General features: G+C 45.8%; 1 protein-coding gene across 1 annotated transcript; it reads right to left on the bottom strand.

The window, feature by feature from the left end:
* Nucleotides 1-1,286: 1,286 nt before the first annotated feature.
* On the bottom strand, nt 1,287-3,958 carry LOC136753643 (potassium voltage-gated channel subfamily D member 1-like). The gene is made up of 2 exons (XM_066709926.1): nt 3,726-3,958; nt 1,287-1,553 (listed from the first exon to the last, which is right to left on the bottom strand). Exons 1-2 carry the CDS (start codon nt 3,920-3,922, stop codon nt 1,334-1,336), a joined length of 417 nt encoding a protein of 138 aa, XP_066566023.1. The 5' UTR covers nt 3,923-3,958; the 3' UTR covers nt 1,287-1,333.
* Between the last annotated feature and the right edge of the window lie 6,781 nt (nt 3,959-10,739).

The raw sequence follows: 10,739 nt of genomic DNA, 5'->3' as shown, positions 1-10,739 counted from the left end.
TTTTATATCTTTTTAACAATTATCTTTATTTATTTTTAATCTCTTCTATGGTACAGTTCCGGTGCAGGATTTTTAAAATTATTGTATTTTTTTAATTCTCATCATCACTGTTATCAGAAAGAAAAACACCCCCCGCCCCTCCCCCAAGAAAACAACTGAAAAATATTTACTTATCATGCAAAGGAGGCTGGGATAGCAGGTAACATCTGCCGTTTCCACCTCGTCCTCCTTGAGCTACAATAGCATGCACTCTTAGTAGTAAGCTGGTCAGCACACTGACAGATTCTTCTTTTTTTTCTTTTTTTTTTTCCTGTTTGGAAGTTTGGAAGATGCAAGTGAAATTGAGAAGTGTGATACAAAACATGTTAGTTTACTGATCTTCAAACTAGGTCTTTTTTTCTTCTGATCCTTGTGTGACTAAAGCTAATGCGGAATACAGTATTCATATCTTTCTCTGTAATTGAATATTTATATAGATTTATATATTTATTTATATATATCTCTCTTCCTTTCTTTTCTTTTTTTTTCCAGTTTTTATATTATGTTTTATCCGCCCGCCTGCCTCAACCGACTGGACTCAAAAGGCATTGGGCCCCCTTCGGGTTTTGTTCTTAGTTTGCATATCTTAAAAGTGATTTTTCTCTTCCCCGACAGAAGCAAGTATTTCTTCCACCTATAAAACACTCTCTTCGAAACGTCCCCCTCTTCCTCTCTCTCTCTCTCGTCTTTCAGTCTTAAGAAAAGTTCCACCTTTTTAAATTCTCACTAAACCAGGTTCCCCTCGGCCTCTGTCCTGTCCCTCTGTGTGGAGATTTTTAAAAAATGATGTAAAAATCCTTTCTCATACGAACTCCATTATCGCCTCAGAGCGTCTCTGTGGATAAAATGCTTCCAGAGGTGACTTGGTTGTTTTGTTTGTTTGTTTGTTGTTGCTTTTCTCTGCTTGTCCTCTCCCCAGAAACCCCTGTGGATCAGAACTGAAATCCAAACGTTTAGCTTGAGATGCGGACTCTCCCGTCAGTATCTGTGCAGTGACATGGCGTTTTCTTTCCTTGCCATTTATGAAACCCTGTAAAAATGTTTTATCTTTTTGCGGTGGGCTTGGTTGGGATGGTGGATCAAAGCAGTTACCAGAAGAGTAGAAGTCTTTTCTTCCTCTGTTTTGGGTGATTCTTGTCCGGTGGCGATTATTGGATTTTGTGTACTTTCTCCGGTAAGCCAGTGTAAATCCTCCTGGAATCCCTCCCTCCCTCCCTCCCTCTCTCTCTCTCTCTCTCTCTCTCTCTCTCTCTCGACCCCTCCGCGGGGGTGAAAGGCAGCGCCGGCGCAGGGGTTATAAGGAGGAGATCTTGACCGTCTCCTGGGTGTAGGTGCTGGCCGTGCTGCCCACCTGGCGTGAGTTGCGCAGGATGCCGGGGATGGCGGGCGACGGGGGCAGGCTCTCGTCGGGGGTGTTGGCGGGCGGCGTGGGGATGCTGATGATGGCGGCGGTGAAGTCGGTGTCGTCGCAGTTCAGCTTCAGGTCCTGGGTCCTGGCGTTCAGGCTGGAGCGGCTGCGGGGGGCGAGAGGGAGAAGCTGAATTCCACTGGGGGCCATTAAACCCATCACACGCCCTTATCATACGATTTGGGGCATCCTTCCATTTTGGGCAGACAGAGGAAGACATTTTAACTCTGATTCGCAACACTCTGTAGAGAAAGGTTAGTCAAATCCCAGGTGAAAAAATAAACTGTGGTATACTATAGTAAATTATGGTAATGCACAGTATATTGTGGTGAATATTTTTAATGGCATTGAATCAGGATGTTGACACAATACACAGTGCTTGTTTGAAACATCAACGTGTTGTAAATACTCTAATACTGCACTGATACTACGGTACTTTCTTATTGTAATTACAGTATCGCTCACACATTTTACCGTAGTACTTTTTTAACCTGGGATGCTGCTTAGGCAATACTGGTGTTGGGGGTTAAAGGCAGAACTCGCACAGTAATGTTCTTACTAATGGGAGAGAGAGAAAACAAGTGCTTATTCCTGCGCAAGGAGACCGTCAGACGATCATTAATCACACACTGATTAATAAGACAGAGAGGGAATTAGGTAAGCTGCTTAACTGCGATGTCAACAGTGTTTTTATCCTCTCTCTTTCTTTCCTTTTCTTGAAGTAACAACATGGTTGTCGAAGCTGCTGAAAAATACATAAAACTGCACTTTAACTGCCAGGTTAAACTCGGCGCATGTCGCTGGCACTCCTCCATTTTACTTACTCTGACACGTCTGACAGGTCATTTTTCTGTCTGCCACTCAAATGGCACTAATTACATTTGGGGGGGGACAGTCTCTGCAAAGTATGAAAAATGATTTCAACTTCAATGCTGCAACATGGCTTTTCAGATACTGTAGAACCAAACGAAGTGTGAGTGTGTGTGTGTATTATGTGGGTCTGTGCTGTACAGTTGCACTGTGTGGGTACGCGCAAGATACCTGTGTCTGGATTTAATCAATATATTGACCTGCCTGCCAACTTTAAAATTCAAAACCCGATACTTGATGGCAGCTTTCCAATAAGTAAAATTCAAAAGCCTCTGGCAAATTAAGATGGTGCTTGGAGAACTGGATTTGGAGCTTGTACATTTAGGGGAGATTCAAGATTTTAATTTAATCTAGGCCCTGCTTCGTGTAATGATAACTTAATGGTGAGGGGCTTGATTACATTTCTGAGCCTTTTTTTCCCAACAAATTGAGTTTTCTGCAACCCCGCTTCAAAATTGTCAACCGTGCATCAGCTCAGCTCGTTGCGACAATCAGAGAAGACAAGTCTGACGACACAATACCTGCACAACCCCAGCGAATGAAGAACTACAGTTTATAAACCACCAAGCTGCATTATATTCTTAACATGATTAATCCTCATTGAAAATAAGCCAGCAGAGGTGGGGGTGGCGCAGCGTTTATGATTGATTTACATCTCAGGCACCCCCCAACTTGTGCCGGTGAGTTTGATAAAAGGGACCATGCGGATGTGGTTCAATCACAGGATGATACGAGAGATTTGAAGAAAAGCCTCTGCTGACAGACAACTCACAATAAGCCAGTGGCTCGCAATAAATAAATCAGAAAGTAAGTAAGTAAAATAAGAATGTCAGTGGAGGAGTAATTTGTGTTTGCCGTGCCTAATCCTGTGTCAAACATTCGGAGGCGCTTTGGGGAGCGCATTGTGCTGAGGAGGGAGAGACATCCCACTCACCTCAAGAGAATATACTGACCTGTTTAGGCGAGTTTGTTTGTTTGTTTGTTTATTTATTTATTTACTCTGGACGTGATTTCAAAATTAATATGTGGCAGGCTGAGCGAATTAATATTCCTTCTCCGGGGATTAGAGATATCGCTGCTGCGGCTGAAGCTCGTTGAGCACTAAGAGGACGGCTCAGCGGCAGAAAAGGGGATTTACAAAACAGAGGTATGGAGAGACTAGCACCTCCTTCACACACTGCAAACTGGGCCAATTCTGGTACATGGAAAATACAAGGATGATACATCATCTGCCATATATTGAAATTACACGATTTAGATGATTACCCGTCAACTGCAGACCGCCCTTCAGTGTAGAATCGCGATCATGGTAGACTAGATACACCCCCAGACTAGAACCCAGGCTCGTCCCCCAGTCCTTCTACCACCACACCTCCCCCACCACCTCGAAAAACGCCCGGCGCCTCACCTCTGGTGGCCACCGCTGGTTTTGTGCGCGTGCAGAGTGTCCAGCTCCTGGACGCTGCCACGGCTGACCGACACGGTGGAGTTGGCCAGCCGGATGGCCCTCCTCTTGGCGCGGCGCGGGCAGCAGGAGGTGGAGAGGCCCTGCTGGCTGGAGATGGACGTGCTGCGGCTGGTCCGGTAGCCCACCGACTCCGCCATGCACACTTCACTGTAGGTGTGCTCATCCGTGAACTCGTGGTTCTGCAAAGCACAGGGAAGGAAGTGGAAGTTAGTCATGATCGTGAGGTCGGGCTGCCCCTCGATCAAGGAGGCAAACGTCTAATGCGGTCACAAAAGATCAGTCAAAGCACTGAACTAATGTGCGTGTTGTCGCTTTCGAAAGGAAAGCATGCCAATCTCTTTCCATTTGGTATGCTGATGTGTACTGCTCCGCAGGATATATACTACGTGCGTGACGGCTACTAAGACAGCAGGTTACACGGCCTGGAAGTGGCCATACCGAGACGTCACAGATAGTCTGGAAATAGTCTGGATAGTGTGGAAATGTCAGCTCCCAGACTATAATTTGTGGTGCCATGCTAGAATTAATTTGTATAATGGCAGGGGAATGCACCTCTCTGTTTGACATTTCAGGTTATTAAAGATATTGACCATGTTCTGCCGTGCGGGCAGGTTAAGACTGGGGTCCATCCTGCAGAGAGAGACACCAGATCAATGATGCACATTTCCGTGAAGCCCACAATTTTAAAATGTCCCAGCTGAAAAAGTCACAGATAATTCCCTCTCAGTGTGTATTACTGCCAAAGCACCAAAGATGTCTTTCCGTTCGTAAGGGGAGGCAGCGATATTAAAATAAAACTCAATGATGACAGAATTCCATAACGAAAACAGTTCCATCAAAGTGTCCCAGACCTCAAACATTGCAGATTAACTTCCACAATTTAGGTAAGCATTAAACGGTCTTTGTATGAAGCATATGTTAATCTTATTTATAGTGCGTAACTTTCTCCTGACCCCCGTCCAACACACAGCAGGATTTTGAGTTTTTTCATCTCGTCCGGGGTCTCCGTTCCAAAGCTGCTGTCATGCTCGTCTGGTTGTCATCACTTGGCCTCTCCAGCCGGTGGTGTAATGCGCTTTAATCCCACTGAGGGACACGTGGTCAGTAAGCAGCCGATGACTCGAGCGATGAGTCCGTGTGATTGATGGCCGCTATAAATATATCGATATGACGGCTGTCTGCTCGTGGAGATGTTTACATCTCTTGTCAGCTTTGACAACGTGTGCTCCATGTCCCTCATTCATGTTGAGCCCGTTATTAAAGAGCATTTCATCTTCACACACACACATACACATCACCAACACTGAGAAATCAATACGCATGTCCGCGATGGATTTTCAGTGCCAGGCTGTTTATGTTGATCCTCCCACCAGTTCTCTTGAGTGAGAGCATGTTTCTCATGCAAAGCCTTCATTTTGGACACCTGCCTGTAGAAGAATTAAACTCGGCTGTTAAATTCAGTTTGTAGAGATTTTAGGAGGTAGAGAATATTATTACATTATGATTTGTCCTCTGTGCTCGTATTCTACGCCGATCTCATGAAAAGGCAGTTACCCCAAAAGGCAATAATATACTGAACAGGAATGCTCTTCACATAAATCTTGACTGATTCAGCTCTCGCTGGCTCAGTAGTTGACTGAGAGCCAGGGTGGAAGACAGTCAAGAAGACCCTGTAGTTACCCATGACTGGGAGACCTCTGATCTCCTGCAGTCTATACTGTACTGGTCTTGATGTAGACACTCAGCTGTAATTGTGCCACACCAGGGGAGTTGGCGGCAGGTACTCACTGTGGTCTTCTCCAAGCAGTGCAGCAGGTGGTGGTGCTGCTGCTCGAAGGAGGACCGGTTCCTCACACACAGCGCCTGGTTACCGGTGAGTCGGTCTTGCTGTGAGGCGGGAGAGAAGGGATGGGAGAGGCGGAAGGGAATGAGACGTAGGTAAAGAGGGGAGAGGGCCAGGCAGATAGAGGATGAAGAGGAAGAGAGAAGGGGGGAGAGGGATAGGAGAAAGTGGGGGAGGAGGAAGTTAATTAACCAGGGGTAAAGAGGGGAGATGGACACAGATAGTACAGGCAGGGAGAGGATCAAGGGAAAGACAGAGAGAGAGAGAGAGAAGAGAAAGGGAGGGAGAGAGAAGGAGGGAGAGGGTGAAAGGGGCAGGAGAGATCAAGACATTAGATTAGAAAGGCACATCTCACTCCTGTAATCCACATCAAAGGCTTCAAAAACAGCAACATCTCTACCACTTCAGCTCAGGCATAATAATGCTGTTTTGTGACCCTGAAAATGATGTACTCCGCACTTCACAGACCAGGAGCGATTTAAAGCCAGAGAAAGAGAGCCCGTTCAGTTGCAGCATTTTGTCGTGTGGAAGGTATTGTAGCAACTCTGGTGCCTGAAGACGGGCAGCCAACAGTACACATCTCGTTCGTTTCTCGAGAGCCTGGGAGACAAGACTCAAGGAGAATGCTATTTTCTTGTTGTGGATCCCATCCACAATGACTCAAGCAAAGAAGTGGACCCAGGCGCTACATCTCCTACAACACACTTGTCTTAGCAATCTGTTACCCTGTGTAATGGGTACAGCATTGTATGTATGTGATGTCATGCATTATGGATGTTGTAGATGATTTTCAGCAACATTAATTCAATTGTGTCGTAGTCCATATATGAATTATATATGGATTGTATATAAATGTTACAACAGGAAGTCCTCTGCAGAAACACAATCTCTAGTGCTGAAATATTGCCCACCTGCCTTGTGTGCTTATGTTCGTTTTAGCCCAGAGGATTGGAGTACAAAAATATTATTTATTACTAACTTGTTTCCGAACAGAATTTGCTTCTTTGTTTAAGTATTCAACACACTGCAAACAGCCCGCGTTATCCAGAATCAGCGAGGCTTTTAAGACCTCAAGGCAAATGTTCAGAAGCTCCCGACACTGTACTGTTTAACCATGAAATACTGGAACAAAAGACTAATCCTGAGACATCTGTTCACAATCTAGCACAATAGAGGCCTACACTGGGCTGTAAAGGATGCTGCAATCCATTTAAAACACGATCTTCTCAATGCAGTTTGGTCTGATCTGGAATGTGGCCACCCTAGTTCCTTCCAGAGCAGAGGCGATTCTAGGGTATGTGCGGGCCCCAGGCAAAATAAATCCTGATGGTAAAGCCGGGGGGGAGGGGGGGGCATGTGCGGCAGAGTTTTCTTCTGTGAGAGCGGGGGGGGCGGACCGAGGGGGGGGGTTCCCATTTGGGGGCCCCCCTCAGCCCGGGGCCCCAGGCAATTGCCTAGGATGCCTACCCCCTGTCGACGCCCCTGTTCCAGAGGCGTTCTGGGGGATCGGCGGTGGGGACCAGGCAACTGGAGGTTCGAAACAAATGACCTCACTGGACTGTTCATTGGGGTCCCTCCAGAAATGCTCCTGGGACCCATAAGGTAACCTTTTCAAGAAGTAGCTTGATGGGTTCCAAAAATATATCAATCAAAAACTATATGTGATCAATTTTTAAACCTTTAAATCTTCTTCTCCTGTCTGGAGAATTATTCTTACCCTCATGGGGAGCATGTTGGCTTACACGTGAAGCCACGTTCCCCTGAGAGGATGTCAGGGTTTCAGATGGGAGTTTGACCACAGTGCGTAGGAGGTTTATCGGCAATGTTACTGTAGACGAAGGAAAGCCTGTCAAAGTCACTGTGACTCAGCTGATGGTATCTCGGCGACAGCACACAGCAATGGGGGCGATACGGACAGGCACGGATAAACCAAGCAGTGCCGATACACGCCGCAAGGCCACAGACCAACTGCTATACACTGATCAGACAAGGAGACCAGCTTGACTCAATTACAGAGATGTCTGATAAGCCCAGGGTAATCTAAAAAAAGAGCATCATTGGAGGAGTGAAAGCCACAGGTCAAATAAACAGAAAGACTAGCCCCTGGACAATTTAAAAATACAGAAATAAATAGATATGTTCTTGGATTCCTGCAAAATGATCACTGAATTTTCAAAAAAAGTAAAAAGAGTAACAAAGGAGGCGTACAAAATGGCTGACAGGCTGGCACTACAACTCCCAGAAGCCCTGGGAGATTGATTAATTGGTTGGAAGAACCTGACCTGCAGGGCTACCATGATTGGACAGTGCCTGCATAGAAGCAGGAAGTAGGCATGCACTGAGGGAGAGGGATCCCTAAACGAGTGCCTGTACCAGGGAAAAGGATCTTGGCTTTAACCTGTGGTTCATGGACTGGAACATGTGAGGATCACAATTTGAATTTCATAATGATGGTTTGTTTGTGTTATAGAGAGTGTTTTGAGTTATAGAGAGAGGTCGGGCAGAAGACCCAATTAAGAGCTAGGCTTTTGTTTGTCTTGTTTTCACACGTAATAATCACACAGTATCCCTGTCCTCTGTGCATCTGTCCCCTAGATCTCTTCTATTTTAAACCCAGCTTATAAACGCTTGATTTTATTCAGAAAACACTTTGAAACAGCTTTGACAATACCCCTGATAGTTAAAAACTTTGCCAAAAAACGAAAATAAGTCATAAGTCTGCACTAATGTAATGGCTCAAAAAGATCCCACATCCTTCCTAGCAGGAGAGAAATCTCAAGCCCTCATTTGGAAACGGGGCTCTCCGGTTATGCTTTTCTTTTTTGACTTTTGCTGCCTGCTACCATCCAAGACCACAGCCTAGATTTGGAAAGAGGAACATAGTGTCAGAATAACACAATTGGCTTCCTTGCGTTCCCAGAGACTGCAGTGCCAACTCGCTCACTCTCCCATATCGATTCCTCATTTACACCTCCGAGTCCACTATGGATGGGGAAAGAACACTCACTCAATAAGGCCAGGCATGGCTACACAGCTTCCCTTTACCATAAAGAAACAAAACATAACAATATATATAGATAAATATATATAGATATAGACCCAGCTCGCATTGCCCCAGTTACCTGCCATACCACTGCACACTCTGGGCATCAGTGCAGTATTGCACGGCAGCTTTACCCATTCCATATTCCTCTGTGTACCATAATACACCTGCTGTGGGGATTAAACCTGGGCTAAGCCCCTACAATCACACTCTCCAGGAAACTACTTGAAGCTAATCCCTCTTCATCACAGAAAAAAGGGAGATAGAGAGACTGATAGAGAGAGAGAGAGGAACAGAGACCGAGACCAAGAGATAGGAGAGCGATGGAGGGAGAAGGAGAGGGAGGAAAAAGAGAAAGGGAGAGAGAGAGAGAGGAGGGTGAGATAGGTAGAGAGAGCAAGAGAGATACAGACAGAGAAAGACCAAGAGAGGGGGAGAGAGAGACAGACATGGTCTCTTGGTCTCTCCGTGGGGCAGGCCGCTTGCATGAGCTTGCAGGTCCTGCTCTCCTCCATGCCGGTCGGTTCTGTCTGAGTAATCTTTATTCTGCTCTTCTCTGCTGAAAGCCACGATAATCCAATATTTACAATCCCCTCGCGAGCAGATATTTTCGCACGGATCTATAAAGCCATTACTACTGTGCTGCAGTGCTATTTATAAACCAGCATGTTGTTCTTTCAGGTTTTTCTTTTTTTTGCCTGCCTCCTCTCTCTTTACCTCTTCTTTCCTGCATCTCCCTCTCTCTCTCTCTCTCTCTCTCTCTCTGAGGGGTGATCAGATACAGGACTGTCCCCAGGAGCAGATATCTCAGCATGCTCTACAGAGTGGAGATGTCTCGTGTGGGTTTGGCTGCCACCTGACGTTATTTCCTGTTCACCCTGGTATATTTGAGGCCGGTTCCCCAGTTCTAAGCCTTAATAAACTCTGCAGCTCATTACCTAACATCAGTAAATTACCAAGCTGTCACACATGCTGTGTTGAGGACCGTTTTCGGGATGGGGCACCACAATCCCTGGCATTGATGGGATTGAAGGGCCAAAGCGGTTCCAACACAAAAAGATGCTATGTCACAAAGCGAGGAGACGGGCTTCTCACTGTACTAGAAGAACAACACAGTTTCTATTCCTCTTGCTATCTGCCAACAGGATTGCAGTGGCCTGTGCTACACCCTATTAAACACATTATTACAAACTCTCTGTATTTCTCCATTTCCCCTGCTAGTAATTTGGTAGTTTGGTAAACACTATTTCTTTAAAAAGTTTACCACAGTCTATTTGCAGTGTATTTTAGCATCTATGGGTATACTTTCATTTTACTTTGCTCTGCCAAGTTTTTCCCTGATGTTTATCATAGTTTACTGTAACTCACCATACTTTTTTCATTACCATGACCTAGCTTGATCACAGTATAGGAAAGTCAATGTTGAGGTGGTGTAATGTCATAAAGAGAGAGAGAGGAGATGAAATATCTTCCTTTCAAACAATCGCTCTGTGGAGAGAGAGAGAGAGACGCATCGAAGATGAAGCGTGTTCTGTTAAAAGGAAGGAGAAATCCTCTGTCTACTCTCTCTAACAGCGGGAGAGGGAGTGAGAAAGAGAAAGCCATTGAAAATCAATCCTCTTCATCCAGTTGCTCTTGCGTTATTGATCTGCAAACCACATGTGGATCGTGCTGGAGAGATCACACTGTCAGCATCCCGCCCTACCCTCGCCAACCGCCCCGGCCCCTGGCTGCACGCAAAGGAGCCCCCGCTGTAGAGAATGAATCAGTCTTTCCTCATATCCTCAGACACCTTGTTGTGGTCAGTCCCATATTCAAAGCAGACTCATAACAGTGTGTAGTAAGTGTCTAATACGAGGGTGGTGAAAACCCTAGGCTTGGGGGGGTGTGCGTGTCCTCGTCTGTCACCCTGCAGGTCCATCAGTGAGATCTGCGTTAGTCCCCTCTGGATGATGCCGTCTCTCTACAAACTGTCAGAGCGTTTTTTGACAGGCTGTCTCTCTGTCGTGCTGGAAGAGGGTGCGAGCAAGCAAGCCAAGACAATAAAGACAACTATAAACCACTATAA

Source organism: Amia ocellicauda, chromosome 7 (assembly GCF_036373705.1).
Source record: "Amia ocellicauda isolate fAmiCal2 chromosome 7, fAmiCal2.hap1, whole genome shotgun sequence".
Taxonomy (NCBI): Eukaryota; Metazoa; Chordata; class Actinopteri; order Amiiformes; family Amiidae; genus Amia; species Amia ocellicauda.
Note: the sequence above shows the minus strand (reverse complement) of the source record. Positions and strands in the feature narration are given on the sequence as shown.